The sequence below is a fragment of the Nerophis lumbriciformis genome, linkage group LG09, assembly GCF_033978685.3.
Source record: "Nerophis lumbriciformis linkage group LG09, RoL_Nlum_v2.1, whole genome shotgun sequence".
NCBI lineage: Eukaryota > Metazoa > Chordata > Actinopteri > Syngnathiformes > Syngnathidae > Nerophis > Nerophis lumbriciformis.
In genome coordinates, this window is record NC_084556.2 from 32,669,762 (window position 1) to 32,694,973 (window position 25,212).

At 39.6% G+C, this 25,212-nt stretch overlaps 1 protein-coding gene across 1 annotated transcript in view; it reads right to left on the reverse strand.

The window, feature by feature from the left end:
* Positions 1-242: 242 nt before the first annotated feature.
* The window catches only part of mtmr4 (myotubularin related protein 4), a 61,976-nt gene continuing 37,006 nt past the window's right edge, over positions 243-25,212 (reverse strand). Inside the window, exons 9-18 of the mRNA XM_061963292.2 lie at positions 21,604-21,732; positions 19,398-19,509; positions 16,852-17,047; positions 14,890-15,075; positions 14,512-14,682; positions 12,923-13,077; positions 9,973-11,377; positions 6,835-6,945; positions 6,624-6,712; positions 243-1,526 (exon numbers count right to left, since the gene is read on the reverse strand). Of these exons, the coding sequence (XP_061819276.1) occupies positions 1,349-1,526; positions 6,624-6,712; positions 6,835-6,945; positions 9,973-11,377; positions 12,923-13,077; positions 14,512-14,682; positions 14,890-15,075; positions 16,852-17,047; positions 19,398-19,509; positions 21,604-21,732 (2,732 nt within the window). The 3' untranslated portion in view covers positions 243-1,348. The remainder of the gene's footprint in view (positions 1,527-6,623; positions 6,713-6,834; positions 6,946-9,972; positions 11,378-12,922; positions 13,078-14,511; positions 14,683-14,889; positions 15,076-16,851; positions 17,048-19,397; positions 19,510-21,603; positions 21,733-25,212) is intronic.

Here is a 25,212-nt window from a genome sequence, read left to right on the forward strand (position 1 = left end):
CATATTTACCAGTTTTCGTCTGGAGCTCCTTGGATTGTGCAGGTGTGATGAAGGAAATCATACATTTGTGGCACTTTTTGAAAACTTCACATTAATGCAATGGCAGGACTAAAATATATTAAAACAAAATCATATATAGTATTCCTATATTATGAAAACTCATTCCTTATATTGCATCTTCATTAGTATGCTGGACTTGTGAATATAGGGCGTCCCTAAAAGATAATTTTAAGAAAAACACACAAATAGAAAACAGATGCATCATAATCTTTTATCTTAGTCACTGTGAATTAACTTTTACAGTGCATTTCTTTACAAGTTATTTATGAATTTAACAACAATTTAGCCACCACCAATGATTCAGATATCAATTTACATGTTATACTTCAGAGTTTCTCAGGTTGTAAATGATTAGGTCGACTAATTTAGTGACACGTGATCATCCGGTAAGTGATTAGAACAATATGGTCATCTTTAGCAGCTTAATATCTGTACCATAAACACACAGGAGGAGCCAATCAGTAACCTGCTGCCTGCTATTGGAAAGAAACAAAACATTGACAGAAGACCAAAAATATGGCACATTTGCACAACCAGTAGACACAAAGAAATATGTATATATATTTTCACAAATGGGGGAGCTGTGGCTGACTTCCCCTCTTGAGAAAAACAAATAGCTAAGCATTAGTTCAGTGTTTTTCCTCAACGCCAATCAGAACAATCAAGCTTTTTTGAAGTGCTGTTGGAAAATTCTGTCCCTTCCCAGAATACCGTCAGTGCGTCCAAAACAGAAACGTGCCGTGTCCGTCAACATCTTTCAAACACTGAAATGTGGCATTGAAGAGGACACGCCCACATTGACTGTGCAATGGACACAAAACCTGCACAAACTCAGTCCGGTTACATTCGAAAGATAACATGGCGACAGCAGATTTCTCCCTTTTGGTCTCAGGATTGCCTCCGTTAGACAACAACGTAGAAGTGCACAAAAATAAGAATACAAAATTAGACTTTTAAATACAATAGCAGCATTTTTTTTTGTCTTAGCTGAAAACCTCCAGTAAATCAGGTAAAGGCTTGGAGTCGCTGACCGCCGATCGATTGTCCCTGTCAAGTGTGACGGTGTCTTTACGCAGGAGTGCAGGTGTCTGGTACTTGAGGTGACCACTAGGGGCGCTGCCATGCTACAGGCTGAAAGACTGTGCCTCTCCATTTCCACAACGAGCCTCCCAAAGGGGATCGACTCCTCCTCATTGCACCCCACCCCCCCACGCTCTCGCAGCCGAAAATCCACAGCAGGCCGGGGTGACGACGTGTGAACTGCCGAGCTTGCAGGATGTCGCTCCTCTCAACTCGAGGCTGTGGCTATGGCCTTCTTGAACTGCTGGCTGCGGAGCTCGCGGGTGCGGGACGTGAGGAGCAGGTCGTGGCAGATGTTGCACACCAGCACTGGGTCGTACAGCTGCTGGTCCGGGATGGGCAGCTTCAGATGACAACAGTCTTTACAGAACACATTGCCGCAGTTCCTACACACACACACACGCACACACACACACACACACACAACATGAACATAACAGAAGATCTATGCTAGGACATTAACACTGCTTCTACAGTCGGAAAGGCCCAACAACGTCTTTTTTTTTTTGAGGAAACTAAAATGCGCAAACATTCCGCAGAAATCAATGGTAAACTTTTACAACTGTGCCATCAGCAGTGTCCTCACTTACGGATTTTTAGTGTGGTTTGCTAGCTGCACTAAAGCGAACCAACAGGCCCTCCAGCGAGTGGTTAAAGCGGCGGGGTAAATTACAAGGATGATACTCCCAGAGATGAGTGCCATGTACACAACTCGCTGCCTAAAGCGAGTACACAACATCCCGAAGGACAGATACCACCCAGCACATGGCCTCTTCAACCTGCTACCCTCTGGAAGGAGGTATAGATCGATTCGCGCCAGGACCACCAGAATGTCTCCCAGTCTGTATCCCCAGGCTGTGAGACTGCTAAATGAACAGCCTGCCCCTTTGCTGCCCCGGACCATCTTATTACTTCACTCTTCACCACCTCAATAATTGTGCCCTGGACATTGCACTGCTGCAACATCAACGTAACACCCATCAGACATCTGACTGTTCCCACCCCCACGTCCCTCTTATCGCGATCTTCCTGACAATGCTAAAATTGTCAACCTGCACATCAATGCAGTTTCTATGCCGCTGGACAAAGCTCAAACAAAATCTCGTTCACGTGTTATTATGACAATGACAATAAAGAAATTGATTGATTGATTGATTGACACACACGCAACAGTGTTAAATGTTGAATGAATGTTAGAGGAAATACACACTTAAATTCACTTTTTTTTTTTTTATTAACTTCATTCGACGTCAAACTGTGAAGCGCACAAAAACATGCAGCTGCGACTTTAAGGACTCCCCGACTACTATCTGTTGTTTTGGAGACATTAACGTCTCCGAATGTAACCTCAAGTGTAAGTTGTCTTCAATAACTAAAGAATGGTGCAAAGTAAGGGTACTATAAAAATAAAAAAAATCGATTCACATTAAATTAGACATTTTTTTATTTTATATATAGATTCATAATTTTCGAGAATAAATTTAACCAGAAAAGTATAAAAAAAATAAAAATTTATGGATTAAAAATATTAATATTCTTATTGATACGATTGCTTTCATTCAGTTTTGGTTCTCCTTGTTTAAGTATTGTATTTGTATGTCTTGTCAATTGCTTTGTAAACGTCTATCGTAAGTATTGTTAAAGCTGGGATTGGGTTGCTCTATTTTCTTTTTTAGATTGATTAACATTCTGCAATTTTTGTAAACAACATTTTAAAAAGACATGTTTTAGACGTACACTGTAAGTCGGACGTCAGCAGACAAAAGGAGCTTTTGTAACCTGCAACCTGTTTTTGAAAAGTTTGGAAAGGTTTGATTATAATGTATATGCCAAATGATATAGTTCGAGAATAGTGTTGAATCGAGAATCATTTATGAATCGATTAGTCACCCCAAAAATCGGAATCGATTCGTGAGTTGCTCAAAGATTCCCACCTCTAGCACAAAGGTTAAAATCTTGAAAAGGAGGAACCAGCCTTAGATATTAATATTTTAAAAGTATAATACTTTTAATAAGCCATACATCCTTTTGACAAAAAATACCTTCATTTATGGATGGAACCAATCAAGCGTCTCTCTCTATTCATCACTTCTTTTTCCTTGTAAATGTAATGAGTTTTATAATCCAGTAGATGGCAACACCAACACATTATCAGTGCAGTGTCAATACAGCCAGTGAGTGTGTCACACACTCACTGAGGAGTCATTATGGTCAAAAGCAACATTTTCCGTTACACTTTTTTATACACTCCAAATTATTGAAGTAAAAAAACAACAACATATATACTGTATCATGAGATTTTTTTGTCGAGTTTCTGCTTCCAATTAACACTTCATGCTTTTTGTGGTTAATGTAGTTAACTCCCTGCTTTGTTTAAAGCATGTAACACTGCTCAATAAATATGAATGTTATTTGAAATGCAAAAACATTTACCGGAAAATTTTGTCCATAATGGCTTCACCTTTTATCAATATTTGGTATTGACGAGGAAATGACACCACTGCATAAAGACTTTTTCAGTGCATCTGAAAGATAAATTGCGTTTTGGACTCAAATACTCTGGAGTATTATAGGGCTGGTTGATTATGGCACAGGTCAAAGTCCCAATTATTTGGACCTTCTATCTCAAAACAAAAAAACTAAACCAACACCACACTTTTGTGTTAGAAGCTCTAAATGTCTGTTTCGATTTTTTTTCAATAGTCGCTGATTCCTAATCTATTAACTGATTTAGACAATAGTATTGATAAAAAACAGAACACAAAAGAGTACACTACTTGTCTGTAACTATCAGTTTGTTGTCTACTGCAGTGTTTTACAACCTTTGAGTCACACTTTTGGAAAAATAAAAGCCGTCACTGCCAGAATTAAAAGCACACGAGCAAGGAAAAAAGAAAACATCATGAAGGTTTTTTTTTTTTTTTTAATCACCTGTGAATGGTTTAAAGGTGCTACACGCATGTCTGCCCCTGCACAACATTAAACACTTGTGTTCGGTGGTTGAATAAACTTTAAAAATCACAAGATTATGTCGCACAAAAAATGACGCTCAGAATTACCTGGTTACACACAAACACTAATCAAAGCCTGTTTTTCCTGAGTACCGTATTTTTCGGAGTATAAGTCGCTCCGCAGTATAAGTCGCACCAGCCGAAAATGCATAATAAAGGAGGAAAAAAACATATATAAGTCGCACTGGAGTATAAGTCGCACTGTTTGGGGAAATTTATTTGATAAAATCCAACACCAAGAATAGACATTTGAAAGGCAATTTAAAATAAATAAAGAATAGTGAACAACAGGCTGAATAAGTGTACGTTATATGAGGCATAAATAACCAACTGAGAAGGTGCCTGGTATGTTAACGTAACATATTATGGTAAGAGTCATTCAAATAACTATAACATATAGAACATGCTATACGTTTACCAAACAATCTGTCACTCCTGATCGCTAAATCCCATGAAATCTTATACGTCTAGTCTCTTACGTGAATGAGCTAAATAATATTATTTGATATTTTACGGTAATGTGTTAATAATTTCACACATAAGTCGCTCCTGAGTATAAGTCGCAAACTATGAAAAAAACTGCGACTTATAGTCTGAAAAATATGGTAGTGCGTTTTAAGATTTACTATCTGTGTTGGCCCTGCGATTAGGTGGCGACTTGTCCAGGGTGTGCACCGCCTTCTGCCCGAATGCAGCTGGGATAGGCTTCAGCACCCTCGCAACCCCATAAGGGACAAGCGGTAGAAAATGGATGGATGGACTATTTGTATTGCATTATTAACAAGGTCCTTATGCACGCTGCCGCTGCCATCTAGTGGAAAGTTATTTAACTGCATTGCACTGCAACGCAAGCACAAGCACTTCTTATTTGCACAAACAAGTGTTTTTTGTTGTTGTTTTTTACCAATTAGATAAAAAGGGAACATTACCCACAGCACATTTGACTATATCTTACGACCAGTGGTTCCAAAACACTTACAGAACAATATGAGCAAAAATGGGTCAAATGCAGACAATATTTTCGCGCCACCTAGTGTGTGTGTGTGACAATCATGGGTACTTTAACTAAGTCAAACAAACAAAGATAAACGTATTCATAGAGCACAAAAAGATCAAAACTTTCTTTACAATATCCAAATGCATGAAAATGTTAAATATATGCTAAAGATATTAAGGTCTAAACAAAACTGTTTGTGGCTTGTAATACAATATTAGTTGAGCCAGAGGTTTGATTAATACATTGTTTTAGGATCCTTAACACTTTTGACTCTGCAACACTCAAGTAAAGTATTTAGGTTAAAAAAATCTCTGAAAAAAAAAAAAAACTATTTCGAGGGCTTATGAGTGTCTCAATTTAAGAGTGTTTTGAGCCGTCTCTCGACTAATTGTTGTTCTTAGAGATGCAAGCAAGAGTTACAGGCATCCCCGCCATTAGTCAGCCTAACAAATATCACAATGAAAAACATCTGGTCTCACTCGTTAACATTAGCTTATAGCTAGAGATCAACATGACTAATTTTTTCAAGCATGGGAAGGGAAAAAGTGAGTGTGAAGGACAGTGCTGAGAAGAAGGAGTGGAAGATATTAATTGAATTAAATAAAGAAATCAGAACGTTGCCAACTTGGCCAAGCAATTCGAGTGCATCACTGCTAGTCTGCAACATACTGAAGCAGAACGAGTCTAACGCCATCTAAGGATTTAAAAATAGTATCTAAACGATGGACATTTATCCATAAAAATATGGAAAAGCTTCTGATGTGTATGACGGCGAAACAGCTGGAAGGAGATACCGTAAAAGTTCACTCTCCAAGGTAAATGCTGTACAATATTATTACATTACTTCATATAACTACTATAGCTGTTTGTACTACATTTTATTGTATATTTTTATCAAATGTTTTTAATGTAAAAGTTACTTTTTCTTTTGATAAGGCATGTTACTTGTTAACACGGTGCTCTTTTGTTGTTTTAATGAATTGATTTTAATTAATTTAAATGTGACATGCTGATTTAAGATACAAGTATGTTGAGTTAGGAGCTCAGTCAGAGAACCAAGTAAACTTGTAAGTGAGGTACTCCTGTATTTTCTAACGACTAAGGTGCACTTACAACAACAATTGAAAGTATCACTGTTTGGATATGTATGCTTTTAGGCCAGAGAATCTGTTGTGTCATTTAGGTGATCTCTGATCACAACGAAAAAGGCAATATGGGTGAAATTAGTGTTTTTCTTTACTTAAGTTAAATCCAAACAGCCAATTCCTCTCAACTTAAGTTATGACAATGTTGTTTACTTAGGCAGGATCTTTTTTCCCCCTCAAGAACGTCCAGAAAGAAACAATTGAACCAAAAAGGAAACCCCACCACTGATGTTATCACACTAAATGTACAGGGGCTCCTTTGCTGGTTGAATTTGTGATATGAGATCATTTTTGTGTGATCGTGTGAATGGAAACATAGTGAAGTCCCACCTGCAGTGGTGACGCCTCTTGGCTATCCAGAACTCACAGTCACAGTTGAAACAATGAGAGGCCATGTGGTCAGGCACCCACCTTGTGACCTACACACACGTACACATGCACACACACACACAAACACCGTTTGATAATTAGAGGTGCTAAAAGCCATCATAGTGAGAGAGAAAATATGACAGTGTAGACAAAGTCTGACAAGGAGGCTGACCTCTGTGTCTTTGCTCTCCACTCGATCCCAGCTGCCCTCAGACAACCTGTCTTCACTGTGTGTTGACAGAGAGTCTTCCTCATGGCTGCTGTCTGACTCTCGTAGACATGTCTGAAAGAAGAACAAGACATAAATGAGACCTAACATACAGTACACACATATATATAAATACACATACATATATAAATATATATATATATACGCACACACACACACACATTAATATATACATACATATATACACACACACATTTACACAGATATACATACAAATATACACATACATATATACACATTTACATTTACATATATATACGCACGCACGCGCGCGCACACGCACACACGCACACACACACACACACACACACACACACACACACACACACACACACACACACACACATACACACATACATACATATAAATACATAGATCGGTAGGTTGTGAGTTCAAACCCCGGCCGAGTCATACCAAAGACTATAAAAACGGGACCCATTACCTCCCTGCTTGGCACTCAGCATCAAGGGTTGGAATTGGGGGTTAAATCACCAAAATGATTCCCGGGCGCGGCCACCGCTACTCCCCTCCCCTCCCAGGGGGTGATCAAGGGTGATGGGTCAAATGCAGAGAGTAATTTCGCCACACCTGGTGTGTGTGTGTGACAATCATTGGCACACACACACACACACCTTTTCTCCTCCAAATATATTGCTGGGTATTGTGGCCAAGCAACTCAATTTTTGTTTCATCTGACCACAGCACTTTCCTCCAGAAGGTCTTATCTTTGTCCATGTGATGTCAGATGAAACAAAAATTGAGCTGTTTGGCCACAATACCCAGCAATATGTTTGGAGGAGAAAAGGTGAGTCCTTTAATCTCAGGAACACCATTCCCACCGTCAAGCATGGTGGTGGTAGTATTATGCTTTGGGCCTGTTTTGCTGCCAATGGGACTGCTGCTTTAAATGGGACAATGAAAAAGGAGGATTACCTCCAAATTCTTCAGGGCAACCTAAAATCATCAGTCCGTAGGTTGGGTGTTTGGCGCAGTTGGGTGTTCCAACAGGACAATGACCCCAAACACACGTCAAAAGTGGTAAAGGAATGGCTAAATCAGGCTAGAATTAAGGTTTTAGAATGGCCTTCCCAAAGTCCTGACTTAAACTTGTGGACAATGCTGAAGAAACAAGTTCATGTCAGAAAACCATCAAATTTAGCTGAATTGCAGCAAATTTGTTAAGAGGAGTGGTTAAAAATTCAACCAGAAGCTTGCCAGAAGCTTGTGGATGGCTACCAAAAGCGCCTTATTGCAGTGAAACTTGCCAAGGGACATGTAACCAAATATTGCTGTATGTATACTTTTGGCCCAGCAGATTTGGTCACATTTTCAATAGACCCATAATAAATTCATAAAAGAACCAAACATCATGAATGTTTTTTGTGACCAAAAAGTATGTGCTCCAATCACTCATTATTTAGAAAGTATTGAAAACTCAAGACAGCCATGACATTATGTACTTCACAAGTGTATGTAAACTTTTGATCGTGACTGTGTGTGTGTGTATGTACCGTATGTATATATTTATATATATATATATATATATATATATATATATATATATATATATATATATATATATATATATATATATGGAGTTTGCATGTTCTCCCCGTGACTGCGTGGGTTCCCTCCGGGTACTCCGGCTTCCTCCCACCTCCAAAGACATGCACCTGGGGATAGGTTGATTGGCAACACTAAATTGGCCCTAGTGTGTGAATGTGAGTGTGAATGTTGTATGTCTATCTGTGTTGGCCCTGCGATGAGGTGGCGACTTGTCCAGGGTGTACCCCGCCTTCCGCCCGATTGTAGCTGAGATAGGCTACAGCGCCCCCCAAGGGAATAAGCGGTAGAAAATGGATGGATGGATGGATATATATATATATACACACATATATACACACACACACACACACACACACACACACACACACACACATACATATATATTAGAGATGCGCGGTTTGCGGGCACAACCGCGGAGTCCGCAGATTATCCGCGGATCGGGCGGATGAAATTAAAAAAAAATTAGATTTTATCCGCGGGTCGGGTCGGGTCGGGCGGTTGAAATAAAAAAAATTTTGATTTTAAATAGATTCAGGCGGGTGGCAGTTAAACCAATTCGGAAATATATATACATAGTTAAATGTTGTTACCCACATACGAAAAACGAGCAGGCACCTGCTGCATATGCCACAACAGAAGAAAAAAAAAGAAAAGAGATGGACACTTTCACGGAGCGGAGAAGGGACGCCTCGCCGGGGTCCGGGACCGAGGCCCCTTCCCCCGAGAGGGCCCCACCGGGAGCCGTAGCTGAGGTGAGCCGCGAGAAGGGCCCGACGCACGTCCAGGGTCACCACCGCGCCCACCGCACCGACACCCCGCCTCGTCCGCCTTCGCCGCGGCCGGCGTCACGCGCAGCAGGTAAGCAGCTTACCTGCCCGCCACCCCCGTGGCCGGGGGCTCGTAACAGGGGTCACTCCGCGCGCTCCGCCCACGCAGCTTACCTGCCCGCCACCCCTGTTGCCGGGGGCGCGTAACAGGGGTCACTCCGCGCGCAGTGCGCTCACGAAAGGGGTGGGGCTCACCCTGGTTGATATAGACAGCAGGACGGTGGCCATGGAAGTCGGAACCCGCTAAGGAGTGTGTAACAACCCACCTGCCGAATCAACTAGCCCTGAAAATGGATGGCGCTGGAGCGTCGGGCCCATACCCGGCCGTCGCCGGCAGCGAGACGCGCTTGGAGGTGCGCTCAGCGCGGCTCCCATATGATTGCGCACTGGTGTGCGTCTGGGTCGTGACAGCATGGCACGCGAATGTCTGTGCTGCATTGGATCAGTCTCCTTTCTTTAACAGGCAAAAGCTTTTTAACCTCACTTATGCCTTGCATCGTCTATATTAGATATATAACAACGGGCGGGTGCGGTTCTGATCAAATGTTACATCGGGTGGATGGCGGATGGTTGACGACTTTCTGATGCGGTTGCGGATGAAATAATTGCCTATCCGCGCATCTCTAATATATATACATACATAAATATACATACATACATACAAATATATGAAAACAAAAATACTAACGATGTCATCCTCATAGTCGACGTCTGGCTCTGAGGGAGGAGTGCTATATTGTTTGCTCTCCAGTCTCATCTGCAGCTGTCGCACTTGCTGTCGCAGCACCTCCACCTCTTGTTTGTAGCCTGCTTCAATCTGACGTAGTCTTTGCTGAACTGCGTCCATGGGCACAGGCAGCCCATCATCGTCGAGGTAAGATGGCGCTTGGGGCAGAGGGGAGCTGGAGGCAAAGGGTGAGGGGTGCGACACAGCTGGAAGTTGGTAGCCAGCCAGTGAGCAGATGTTTTGAGCAGCGCTGGTCAGGCTGGTGTAGCCCGCACTTCTGGTAGCGGAGGGCCATGCAGGCTGCAGAGGGCTGCTGGGGCAAAGTGCCTCCCTGCGGCAGCACTGGGAGCTGTTTGGGATGGCGAAGCCTTGGGAGCGGAGCAGCTTATGGGCAAGTCGGTGGCTCTGGTAGGTGTTAACCTGCAGAGAGCGGCTGGCGCAGTGACTGGCACTGCTGCAGGACGACTTCATCAAGCCCTGAACGCCCTCCCAATGGGAGCCAAAGAGGGACATGTCTTGCAGCGGGCTCTGGGAGATTAGATGGTGAGCTGCTCCCTGAATGTAGTCTATAGGAGATTCTGCAAGTGCTGAAGTCTGATCTTTTTCTTGGACAACAACTGTGGTCATGTCTTCTTCATGCGGCTCAACTGCTACCGCCGCCGTTTGCTGCTCCTCATTGTTGAATTTATTCTGATTATGACTGTTATAAGGGAGGGCAAGCAGAGGTTCTCCTTGATCTGTAAGGGTTTCAGTTGAGTCTTCCAGGGGAGGAAGTGGCATTAGAAGCTTCAGAGTCATGAGGTCTGGAGATTGTGGTTCATAATTTTCCTGGCTGTCATTGTGGGCATCAAGTAACGGGCACACTGGGGTGTCTGATGGTTGTGTGGCGTCCGTCATCGGTAAACACATTTCGGATTTAGGAGTGGGTGGGAGGGTAACCGCCACAGTACTATAGGGGCTTTCAGCCTCCAGCAGAGTTGTTGGAAAAGCAGGGGTAGTGGTGTGTAGTAGCACTGGAGCAAAGAGAGGAGTGTGAGCATGTGTGATGTCTGAAGTGTGCTGGACTGGAGGAAGAGGCAGAGAGGGCAGCGGCTGAGTGGTGAGACACGGTTCCTCTGTGTGGTCCTCACAACCGCCATCTGAGGGATTCGTCAGACCCAGCTGTCGAGGTTCCCCGTCGCCACTGTCAGGTGTGACCTCGTCAGAGCAGTCTACACATGTGCTATTCGGTACAGGTACTGCTTCCAGGGTAGGGCGACCCTCCTGGCAGTGCTTATTAAGATTGGGATCACTGGATGTTCGTGTCAGGGGCAGCCCATTCTCAAATGCTGAAAGTAGGTTGTCCATGGAGCGGGTCTTGGGAAGTCTTGAAAAAGACATAATACAATATATACTTTAGCTCTACTTACTATTAGATTTGTTGTTTACAATGCTAAACTAACATAATTTCATTATAGCACAGACAAAGCTATTTAAAGGATGACAAACTAATTGTGGTGGATTTGTTTATCCATTTGTTCATTACTTAACAGGCTACTCCTCCTGGTTTACTGAGTAATTATTTTATTGGGACATTATTACTAGGGGTGTTCTGTTCCGATATTGGCCTGATATCAGCAAAAAAATAAGTATAGGATGATATCGGCTTGCAAATTAAATCTCCATTTCAAGCTGTGATACAAGCAGCCCTGCAACACATGCAAATTTGGACAGCCAGTTAAAATCTAAATGTCCTCCAATTAGCACAAAAGGTTGGTCTTTCCTTGTATTTTAGTGAAGTCAGAGTGTGAATGTTGTCTGTCTATCTGTGTTGGCCCTGCGATGAGTTGGCGACTTGTCCAGGGTGTACCCCGCCTTCCGCCCGATTGTAGCTGAGATAGGCTCCAGCGCCCCCCGCGACCCCAAAGGGAATAAGCGGTAGAAAATGGATGGATGGATTTATAAAAGTTAAACATGGCAGGCTCAGAGAAAGCAGCTAATGCACAACAGCTCAGCACACAAGTTAGACATGCGTAGTAAGTGACCTTAATTAAACAATATTGCAGTCTAAAACACATTTGTCATTATAAACAATTATAACATAACTATAGTTGCAAATTACTTAGACACAAAGTTTCCAAGGCAGAAAAGTATTAAATGAGACAAAAATATCTACTAACAAATGTGTCTGATCATTCAACTTACGTCATGCCTTTGTTTATTATAAACAGTAGGTGTCACTAAAACAATATTTAACGCTCTACTTAACCTTTTCCAACATTTCACACTACAAAATAATAATAAACATGTACTGTGGTTCCTGCTGATGTCCTATTGGATTACTATCAAGGCGCCAACATCGGTATCATATCGGAAGTGAAAAAGTCATATTAGGATAACCCCTAAATTATGCAGATCCTCAGTGACGCATTTGCTGTTTCTCCAAAGTTTGTAAGAAATCAAGTTTTTTATACTTTGCGCCTAATTTTGATAACGGTATCTACTATTTACCAATGTATTTAGACAAAACCACATCTGTGAAAGGATCATTAATTAAACAACATTGATATATATAAGGGTCATTAATTAAACAACATTGATATATATATATATATATATATATATATATATATATAGTATAACAAGTGTTAAACTACTTCAAACCTGTGACACTATCTGATCAAAAGGCCTTTCAAAAGGGTTTACATTTTTAAGGATTGTTAAGGAAAAAAAGATGTTTTCAACCTTCAAAAACTTAAAGGACTTTTATGTTTGACCTTAAAGAGAATTTAACTCAAATGTCCCCAAAGGGTTAAAAAAAAAAGATGAATTATTAGTTGAAAAAGAGGAGTCCTTTGATGCATGCATAGTTATGTTATTGAAATACTGTGATTTTTAGATAATAAACAGAGGGAAACACTGAAACAAACACCTGTCAAAGGAACGGGAGGTGAGTTCATCTTCTGTGACACTCTGGGACAAGTAGTGCTCCATAGAATCGTCCACAGCAGTACAAGGAGAAGAGGTGGGGAGGTAGACCGCTGTCCACAGCTGTAACGCCCGTGTATGGCAGACAGGTTGCAGCACCTTGCAGACAAATCGTGACAAATAACATTTTAGAAAGTAGCTAACCAGAAATGACCCTAGTACTTAAATCTGTGAGTGATATTTTAACAATTGCTATTTACAACCATTGCCATTCAAAATGTTACGATACAAAAAAGGAGCTTCAAAGCTTTAAATGTCACCCAAAACCAATAAGAGGCAGCATATGAAGAGACCACAGTCTACTGACAGAATTACCAATTGCGGTTTCACAAATTACACAAAATTGCAAATTGCACAATATTATTTAACAACATTTATTATTGTGGTTGAAGTTTGGGCTATAAGTGCACTGCACCATGTTTCTAATATTGAGCTATTTAGGTTACTACTTTTAACAAGGGTCAACATGTTACTGATATATGTATTTAAAAGGGACAATGCACATTAATGAACACACCACATAGCACAGGGATATTCAAGTAACTAGTTTTGAGGGCCACATTTCTACCTTCACTATCATGTCTTTTTTTGTATATTCCTGAGAACAAGCTTCCCCTACATTCAATATATGATTTTGGGTCTATTTATTTTGTTAGAGTTAAAGGAGCACTTTAAAAGGACCCTTTGCAAACATTTGAATCCGTCACAAGTTTTATTTAAATGGAACTAAAACCTGAATAGCCCAAATTATGAAAAAGAGAGGACCTAAAATGAAACATTAAGGAACATTACAACTACAGAAGTTAAACAAATGAATACTGACTGCATCTGAAATAAACAAGCTACAGTAACACCTTAGTTACATAAATCACATTATGAAAAAACAACTGCCAAAAAGGAGAGGACTTAAAGGGGTGATTTGAAGAACAGTTATGTAAATCACAAATTTGGACTCTAGTGTTCTATGTTTACTAGCAAGGTTAAAATGTCAATGCAAAGATCTGCCAATTTTTTTACAGTGTTGTAAGTTCCTCTAAACAATAGAATCACTCAAATATTTTTCGGAATTTGTCTCAAGTTTTGAACTGAACCTGGGAGCCGGTATGGTGTCACTTGGCCCCTGGGGCACCAGTTGAATAGTCCTGACATAAGATGATGTGTAAACATGCTGGAATGTAGCAAGTTCATTTCCATACGTAGTCCCTCAACATAAAAAAGATGTAACATGTGACATAATAAAGAAATAACAAAACACAAGTAAAAGAGTAACAATAATATTAATGAAAATAAGTTTAAAATATTTGCATGTTCAGTTTACACACACTTTTAAGTATGATGTACTGTATTGTTTTAGTCGAGGATTATTGCATTTGATATTAGAAGTGTGTCTAATATTATAAAAGGTGAGTGTATACTTAAGGCAAGGAGTGGAAATTAGGTATTTTTTAGGCTGGATGGACAGAACTGGTTTGATTTAAGTGTGACAGTCTCAGCGAAAAACAGGAGGGAGCAATAATGTAAAGTAAAACTGACCACATCATGACTAAGGATGTAGAGGAAGTTCTGAAAGTTCTTGTTTCCTGTGCGAAGCAGGGACCACACGGAGCAGGTGCGTTTGTAAATGTTCTTTGCCTCCCTCTCCTGAGCGTTGTTACACAGGAAAGTACCGTACAAACACGAGTAGGTATGTTGCACCAACTTGACCTGCATAGGACAGAATGTTTTAGAAAATATGTCAGCTAAATGTTAAAGTGTAGAGACAATTCTGTTTAAATACCCAAAACATGGTGAAAATATGTTCTCTTTAAAAATGCCCAGCAACACCTCTGTTAAGTTCAAGGTTATTTTGATAATGGTCACAAAACAACTTAGCGGTCATTGTTAGAATGAATGTGAGTAGCAACCACGCACAAGGAAGGCTTCGTTGAACTCAAACAGGCAGGGGAACTGTTTGAGCAGCTGGTGAACACAGTCGAGCCACTGCAGGAAGACAGGACACTGCTCGCTGACGTCATCAGCGTTCTCCTGGTGGCCACAGCGGTCCCCAAATTTGTGACCGTAGTCCAACCACTCAGTCTCTACAAGCACCTGGAAACCCTGTAAAACAGATGGTTATTAATACTGAAAATAATGCTATTCGACAAACATGAAAATCAATATGGCCAATGGGTCATATTCTCCCAAGTGCTTAAATTAAAAAAAGGTGCGCAACAGCGCGAATTCTGGCTGCGCAGCATTATACTCCTGGACTTAAGTCTGTCAGTGCGCCCCTTCATCCAAGATGCGCACTATATGTGGAGCGACCCTTAAATGTGCGCGTGCCCTGTCAAATCTGGTCTTGTGCATATTCTCCAGTGGACTTGTGTTTTTGTTCTTACGCACTTCTGAGGCTTAAAAAGATCCAGAGCCCTAAGAAGGCAAAGCATTACGTTGCACTTGAAGTTTGAATGCAGTGTACGCCAAACGTAATAAAATGATAAAACAAACTTTGAGAAAGCTATCAAATCTATTCTGATTGATTTTATTGGAGACACCTGGAAACATCCATTGATATGAGAGGATAAAAAGGACCATAATGACACTCTGAATTAACTATCAAAAATCTTAATGCATGTCATATATCTGCTGTGTCTCTGCACGCTTATGTGGAAGAGAAGAAGGGCGCATCAAGGGCATAAAACGCAAGGCGACCATGCATATATCTGGCGCATTTGGACATTGGCAAAAAGGTTACACAACAATATCACCTGGACCATTAGACCAGGCGATATTGGTAGTTTCTATCTTACTATTTAATCGAAACAGCCTTTGCCTGCACGCATACACTTTAACACTCTTTAACATCACACATAACTTCAGGGTGGTCATAATAAGTAAAATAAAGTTTCATCTACAGATTATTAGTCACACTCAGCAAGGAAAAATAAGCTGTTCTAGCATGCATACACACACTACATCACCATGGTAACACAGGTTCACATGATAAGCACTGCCTGGATTGTCCTTGGGCAAGACACTTCACCCCTTGCTCCTGATGGCTGCTGGTTAGCGCCTTGCATGGCAGCTCCCGCCATCAGTGTGTGAATGTGTGTGTGAATGGGTGAATGTGGAAATACTGTCAAAGCGCTTTGAGTACCTTGAAGGTAGAAAAGCACTATACAAGTATAACCCATTTATTTATCATTATTGTCTTGTTACATCAACACATGATACTCAAGAACATACTTAGTTTTTTGCAAGTCTCGGTTTTAGAGCAACAAACTCAACAGTATAAAACGCTATGTCTGTACATGTTGATTGGGGGGAGACAGCAGCAAGACAACCGCTTCCTTCTGAGACTATTCAATTTAGTCCCCGCTCAACCACCAAAGTATAGCTGACATCACAGACACGCGTAGTAAGGATCATTTCGACCCGCATTTCGCAAGACGTGTTTCCATGCGCACCAATGTGAATGACTATTGGCATAAACCACCCGTTTCGATCGGAATTCAATTTTGATCCAAACGGGCGTTATCGGGTCAGAATATTCCAAATGGCGTGTTTTCATTAAGCAGTTTTATTCCGGTTAGACTTTTAATCCGATTAATTGTGTCCGTGTGCAAATAGCTATTGACATTCACAAGTGTTAGTAAAACTCCATCTTCCAGAATTAGCCCGTTTTCATTTACAAATTAAGCACTTTTGCCTCACTTATGTGGGGTGGGCTTGCCCGTAGGCTGGATGGGAGAATACGAATAAAAGAAACATGCGTAACATCAAGTACGTAAAAAACACATGAATAGGGCTTCACATGTGCAGCAACTTATTCTGATATCAGAGTTAATTTAATTGATTTTCACAGAGAAAACGACACCGTGTGTAGACCCTCACCTCTAGTGTTCTGTAGTAGGGATCCAACAAGATTTTGGCCAGAGCAACGATCTGTGGTGTGCGGTCCCAACCGTCTGAACAGTGCACAAGTACAGGACGGCCTTCTCTTTCCACAGAGGAACACACCAAAGTTGCCGCCTTCAACATTACAGACAAGTGCTGCAGCCAACGAGTGCTCTCGAGAGCTGAAAGCCAGCTACAAAAAAAGACAGGAAGATTACATCACTTTTACAAATAAGATCAATTAAAGATGACTTCTGATGATTTTCTTCTTTTCTGACATAAATGTTATGTTCAACAATGCCAAAGCGTCAAATCTTAAGGTTCATGCATTTGGGCGTGAGCTTGCACAAAATTTTGGATACCTCTCTGCACTCTTGTACCAATGTCTAGAGGCTCTATTGCTTTGTTCTTGTTTAGTGCTTTCCCGCCTGGTCTGATGTCTATAAAATAAATACTTTAGTGAACGGTGTCCAAACTACGGTCCGCGGGCCAAGTGGAGCCTGCCAAAGTCTTCAGTGCTGCTCGCGAGACAGCACAAATTTAACAAGCTGATTGGCCCGCGGTGTGTTTTTGCCTAGATATAGTATCCTGTGAATTAAATTGGAATGACATAGGAGTGATTTTGCCGCCATATTGTGGACAGAAATTGATTTGGCAGTCAATGACCACAAATTTCATTTGATGGTGACCTGATTACAGCATACATTTATATGATCCAACCCAAACAACTTTTCCCACTAATGGTATAAATTAACTATAACCAACAAATAAAGTCATCACACGTTCGCACATAACACACATCCTGCTCATTGAACTTTGTAGACATTATAAAAGACATATATCAAATTTAAAATTACATATATATACATACATACATACATACATACACACATATACATACATATATATATATATATATATATATAAATAAATCCATTATAGTGCATGATGGGTGATATGCAAAACACTCTCCATACGTTCCCATGTTTGGCGCATTTTAGCTGCTTGATATTTCTGATTGAAAACTTTAAGGAAGTCGTCAGGAAAGTAAACTAGGTAGGAATTGAACTTTCACATACTAAGTAATATTCAATGGTTTATCGTTTATACTTCATATTACATTGTCGTCAGGGTCTGATGTGAGGGGGGGTTGTTAAAGTTGAGGTAGTTGAAAGTACAGTATGTGTTGTTCAGTCTGTTATAGCTTGCTTTAATCAATGCAAACTGAAATGGTATTTTTGTACAAACGATTGGTGTTATGTCACAATCAATGCTTTGCTGTGTGGCAAAAAAGTGTTGTATTTGTGTATGCAGGTCTGTGTGTGTGTGCGTGCATGCACGCTCACATCTATATAACAAAGTATTGGCGATAACCTTCGAAAATATGGCTTTATCACAGTTTGTACTGTATTCATTCATGTTCGGCAAACCTTCTTCTTCAATTTGGTATAAAAAGTACACCTGTGAAGTGAAAACCATTTCAAGTGACTACCTCTTGAAGCTCATCGAGAGAATGCCAAGAGTGTGTGAAAAAGTAATCAGAGCGAAGGGTGGCGCGCTATATATATATATATATATATATATATATATATATATATATATATATATACACACACACATTTATAAATTATATTTAATTATGAAAGACGTTTTTTGTTACCATGTTAAAGGTGTTTAATAAAAATCTATTATGTATATGTATGTTTTATTATTAAATGTGTTATTTTATGCAAGTTTCAAATAAACCCAAACCATAAACATAACAAAGATTCCTTTCTTTCATGAAGACAAAATTATAAGTTGGTGTTTCACCTGATTCCGATGACTTGCACTGATTGGAATCAGACAGGATTCACAGTAGTGCTAATAACTCCCACATTTTTGAATTTACATTGTGGAGGTGAAAAAAAGTCCTTTCTGTCCAATACCACATGAAAGTGGTTGGTTTTTGGCATCTTTTTGGTCCAGCTTCCATACTCGCTTACAAGAAATACATTGACAGCAAACTCTGTAGCTTGCTAGCTTGTGTGCACTAGTTTTCTGAGACTCTTATCTTGTTAGCGCAGGCAGGATGGAGCAGCACTTTTATTGTAAAGACAGGAGCTAAGCGGTTGGTGTTTAGGCTTTTTACGGCATGTAGGGCGCGAGAGTCTGTTGAAATAAAGTGTTTCTTACCTTCCTGTCAGTCGTTTTTTTCTTAATACTGAGCTCGCAGCACCCAGCGTCATCTCACACGATCCTCAGGTGCGGCGAATGTCAATCAAGTGACAAAAGTGACGTCATTGTGAAGATTGATGATCGCTAATTTTTAGGACAATTTTTTTAATGCCTGGCTGTTGATCTGAGACACACCCTCCGCGATCGACCATTAGCTCGCGATCGACCAGTAGCTCGCGATCGACGTAATGGGCAACCCTGGTCCAGACAGACAGCTAGTCCACCCAGTAGGACTAAGACTGGACCCGGCTTCCCCATCTTGCCGGGAGAGCACTGGCGCAGACGCTGAGAAGGGGGCGGGAGGGAGGTTAAAGAGATCAACTTACTTTCCAGGATCGGGTATCTGACTGCAGACAGTCCTTAGGGCCTGGAAGCTGTTCCGGATGGCATGGATGTTGGCCATTCCCATAAACATCACCTCACAGTTGGGGTAGTACTCTGAACACAAATGGCAATGGTCTCACACACTTTTGATATGTATGGGTTTACATAGAATTGCCCTTTCTGTGTAATGACGGGGAAAAATTAAAGACATAATGCATTTTTTTCCTCAAAGAAAGCTTTCCTCAAATAAACAGCCATATGGTATATAATCAATTCAGTGTCACATTTCACTTCTTTGTTGAATTCCTTGGTAGTTGACAGTGGTGTGCTTCTATAGTCCATCCCATCCATTTTCTACCGCTTGTCCCTTTATATTGTCTTGCTATTAAGTTAGCAGTGAGATCAAGGCCTACCATTCCAAAACAAATCAGGTCAAATTGAACAGAACTATACTAACTTTTAAAATATCGGATAAAACATTATACAAATACAGTGGGCTCTCAGAATTTGGCCTACGATTGCAATGAAAATATGGTCCAAGAGTCAAATTGGAATCCAAAAAGAAAAAAGGCTGAGATGGGACAAAGCAGCTAAACTAATATGCAGTTTTTATTATTTGGTGTGTGTGCACCCTTTTTAAAAGGGCCTTACCTATTTTGACAACAGTACTAAGAAACGCAAAGGTAAGAAAGTTATTCTATTGTTTTAAAATGTTACTATTAACAATAATCATTTATAGTATACATGTTGTGCGTAGGGCTCCGCAATCCATAGGGGGCCCTGTTTTGCGTGAAGAAGCGCACAGCATAAATGCTTGTTTTGCAAGGCAGAAGGTACTTTGTTCAAATCCTGGAGAGAGTTCAGGGAGTAAGTTCAATAAATGTATGTTTTAATGATGGCAGTCATTTTAACAAAAAAAAGAAGAACTGTTTTAGTGCAAAACTTCATAAATTAAGTTTGATTAAAAAGTATAAAAATTGCTTCACATAAATAAAAAAATGTTTTAAATTTTTTGTAATGGGGCATTTACAAATTGTGCTTAAAGTAGGGGTGATATTAATCTTAGGATTTTTATATGCTTTTACAATCTTTAAAAGCCTTCCTCACAGCTGTCACACACATTTATAAACCTTTCTTAAGCTTTTAAAATCAATTCATACATTAAAACCTACGTAATTTAAACATGAAACGTAAACAGTACTTAAATCTCACAGTACTCCGTGGTACTTTAAAATCAGTGATGCACTAAAACCGTAGTAAGTGAACTCTGAAGTGGCAAAGGAACACTTTCTATTTTTGCACTGTCATGAAAATAAGTACGCTAAAATCTTACCTAAGGTGGTACCTCAACTTAAGAGTGGCCCAATTTAAGTGTTTCGAGATAAGAGCTGTCTCGACTAATTATTTTGCATTAAGTTGCAGGCAGAAATTTAAGTTGCAAGCATCCATGCCATTAGGTGGTATAGCGAATGTCACAGTGATCCCCATTAGATCCAACTAAAACATCTGGTCTTACTCGCTAGCATTAGCTTTTAGCTAGAGATGAACATCACTTTGTTTTTCCAGCCATGGGAAGGAAGAAAGTGAGCATGAAGGACAGTGCTGAGAAGAAGTGGATGATATTAATTGAATTAAATAAAGAAATCATCAAAAACATGAGAGTATTAACCAGACTTGGCGAAGCAGTTTCTAGTCTGCATCATACTAAAGCAGCATGAGTCGATATTTAAATGGTGTACATGTATCCATGGAAATATAGAAAAGCTGCAAGAAGGAAACACCATAGAAGTAGAAGTAATAACTCTCTTAAAACTACTGCAGTTGCTTATCGTACATTCAAAAATATTTAAAAAAAAATTATTTTTAAAAGGCTTGATACATGTTACAATTGTGCCTTTTTGGGGGGGAAGCACAAACTAAATTGGGTTCAATTCATTTTAAAGGGCGATGTTGACTTGAGATACAAGTGTTTTCAGTTAAGAGCTCTGTCACACAACCAATTAAGCTAGTAAGTTTAACTACGATTGTATTCACTTTTTAGGGCAATTGTCTTATCATTTATATAGGCAAAATGCATGTGAAATTCAAACATATTCAGGGCCAAGACTAGTAGCCTCATGTAATGGACGGCATTGGACTTCGGGCTGAATATGGTATGTAAAACCACCAAAAAGTCAGTGAGTAATCTGATAAATTTTTACAACTAACCTTCACATTCGCAGCCTCCGCCCTTTGCACGATTGGCCACTGCAGCAGTATAAGAGCGAGCGTCCAAAATGAGCAGCTTCTGTGGCACAGTATTGTCGTCACAGCCCGAGTTTCCCGTCAATGAGGAATCTGGCAACACAGGAGGCAGGACAGAGACATGGCTTGCATTATTACAACTGGATTTTATTTTTTTTAGACGTGACCAACGGTCAGAGTACGTAAGAAAACGCAGAAAAGATATAATAAATTCTAGGAAGTCACAAGAATAGGGTCATATTAAAAAAACCAACTTTTATTTCTCACATGGAACAGTACAACAAGTAGTTGTACTCTTTCATAGGTCTACAGCCATGCACAACCTGCTTGTTGAGCTAAATGAAGCACCTTATGTTAGAATAGTGTAAGTTGTTGTGCATCTTCACATATTCTTGGAAAAATTACGAAAAGAAAAAAAAGAAAAGAGCGCCTACTGGTACTTTTGATCCCTTGTAGCTAACCAACTTAACAGCAATAACGTGGACCTTATTTACTTGCTTTTAGCAATAACAAACATTACCACAAAATAATGGACCTAATCCATATTGGATACAAGGTACTGTAAAATGTTGTGAATGTGTAGAATCAAACATTAAATGGGAACATTTTAGAAAAACAGTCAGCATACAAAAATCTGTAAGGACAGGACAAGAAGAAAATCCTTCACCGAAGAATTCAAAACAACCTCTTTGTACAAAATCCCCCAAATGCAAATAAAATGAAATGAAAATGGATTTTTTATTTTATGCATTCTAAATACTAAATAAACTTAAATAAAAGTCTGCTTACAGCGGAGCCAATGGGAGCTCGACTATTCTTCCCACAAAATCCGATAAATAACCATTCAAAAAGTGCCAGCAATACTCAATTTACATTTCGTGACTTGAATATTAACCAAGTATTAGTGATACAGTTATTATACGTAAGCCCTAACGCAGTCAAACGGTTTATAGCGGCAACATGATAAACGTGCCTATGTTTATATCACCGAGTGGTCTGCTGTTTCCTCGCTTCCCGGCTCCCTGTAAATTTATTGTAGATCCTAAATTAAGTTGATGGCTGAAAACATAATCCGACAAGTTGGGACACTGACCGCCATTTTGGACCTGTAACAGGGGAGAATGACATGAAAAGCGCTTGTTTTTTTTAATATTTAGAATGCATTAAAAAAAAAAGTCTATCCGTCGTCATGTCTTTCATAATGATTGTGAACAATAGGTAAAATAAAAAAAATAAAAAAGTGCAGTTACCCTTTAAGAAGCTTTTGAGATAAGAGCTGTCTCTAAGTTAATTGTTATGCTTTGGGTTGCCAGCTAAATTTGAGTTGCAAGATACCTGCCAATAGTTGGCATAGCAAACATTATGTGAGAATGGATAAATGTATGGCTCTACAGTCAGGGTCTCTGCAGGTTTCAACAAGTCAAATTAAAGACTTTTTAAGACTTAAGACCATAATGAATATAATTTAAGACCATTTCACATCCATACGGACAAAAAAGTACAAAGACAAAGGAAAATCAGAGGGCCAAAATGAATTGCAAGAATATTAATTAATTCACTCTGTCACATAAATAGAAATTGTTAAACTAACTGAATACTCCAGAAGCCTCTCTGTTGTAAACTAAAACATTTTTTTGGCAAACAGCCATTTTTCAGATTTTCCATAGAAGTGTTTTCTTGCAAAAGGTGTAGTGTGCTTCATATCAAGTGTTTTCATGTAACAACAACCAAAACATCAGCGTTGGTAGAGACAGCACAACTATATATTTTCTTTGAAAGAGACTGTTAGCATCTCTGCTAAAGTTAAATGGTTAACTTTTGCATTGTTTTTGCTGCTGTCACAATTGAGCAAACAGATAAAAACGTCTACAGTACTACTACTACTGTATCTGCACAAAGTTGTGAAAAACAGAGTGCAGACAGAGCGATTGTCTAAAAAGAAAGAAGGCGATTATGGCTTGCAAGCCCAGGCCAGAATTTTGATGTGAATAATGTGCTCAGCTCATCTAGTTTGCATGAATACATTTGTACCTGTTTGTGTGACTTTTTTGAAAACATATTGCTAATAAACAAGGAGTAGTTTTTCATTAAGCATGACAAGATGACATTCGCAAATCTTCCTTGCTTTGCTCACCCAACCATAAACTGAGTGTAAAGACTAAACACACAAACGTTATAGCTTTTAATGTCAGTTGCTGCAATGACTTGGAGACAAAATTAGGCATGAAAAGGTGACGTGAAATTATTTTAATAAATAATAGAAATATAAGAATAGTTTTACTGGTGTGAGTACACTACTACCACAGAGGAATTAGTGTGTGCTAACTTTGTCTAATAGTATGCTTTCACTAGTAAACATCTCTTATTGATCTCCTTCGGCAATTGGCCCACTTTACCTACATAACACTCCTTTAGGGGGTTAAGTTGATCCTTGTATAGTGGTGCACATGTTTGTGGCATCGCAGCATCTTTTGACACAGACTTTTCCCAGATTTTGGACTTTTACATTATCATTCCATTCACTTTCACCGCAATGTTTACAAACGGTTCCCTCCTCGATGACTCCACATTAGGGTCCTAAACACTTTACACGTTTCCCTCCACCAGTTTCAACGCTGCAATAAATTGATCGTTCTAGAGCCACAAATCGTTAAACTTGCACTTACCAATCTTATGCAAGTGATTTGGCTTTGCTGTGGGCTTTTGTTAAGTTTTCTCCGCTGCTATGCTAAGCAGACCATAGCGCTGTGCGCGCACAGAAAACTCCAGCAGTTGGTGTGCGGTAAATGTTCAACGGGAAGCACTGGTAGCCTCCTTTAGTTCCGTTTTGTAGTTACGTTATAGCGTCCTCAAAAATGTAAATATTTAAAAACAAGACTGAAGTTTATGCATGTTTTAAATAAAAGTAATGTTAATAGATTTTAAGACCTTTCAAAATCATATTTAAGGCCTTTTATGAGATTTTAGGAGAACTTTAGATATTTTAAGGCCTTAAATTCAAATTGTTGGACTTACTTTTTACAGGGTCTCTGCAGGTTTCAACATGTCAAATTTAAGACTTTTTAAGACTTTTTTAAGACCATCTTGAAAATAATTTAAGACCATTTCACATCCATACGGACAAAAAATACAACGACAAAGTAAAATCAGAGGTCCAGAATGAATTTTAAGTACATGAATTCATTCACTGCTCTTTCACATTGGAAAACAAAATGGTTAAACTATATACACCAGGAGCTTCTGTAGTGTAAACTAATTGAATAAAATATTAGCAAACATCGTAACAGACAATTTTCAGATTTGCCATAGAAGTGTTTTCTTGCAAAAGGTGCAGTGTGCTTCATATCAACTGTTTTCATGTAAGATCAACATCAGCAATGGTAGAGGAAAGCACAACAATATATTGTCTGTGGGACAGTTAGCATCTCTGCTAAAGCTAAATGGTTAACTTTGGTAATGTTTTTTTCGGCTATCAGAATTCAGCTAACCGATAAAAACATCGACAGTACTACTGTATCTGCACAAAGTTGTTAAAAACAGTGTGTGCAGACAGAGTGATTGTCTAAAAAGAAG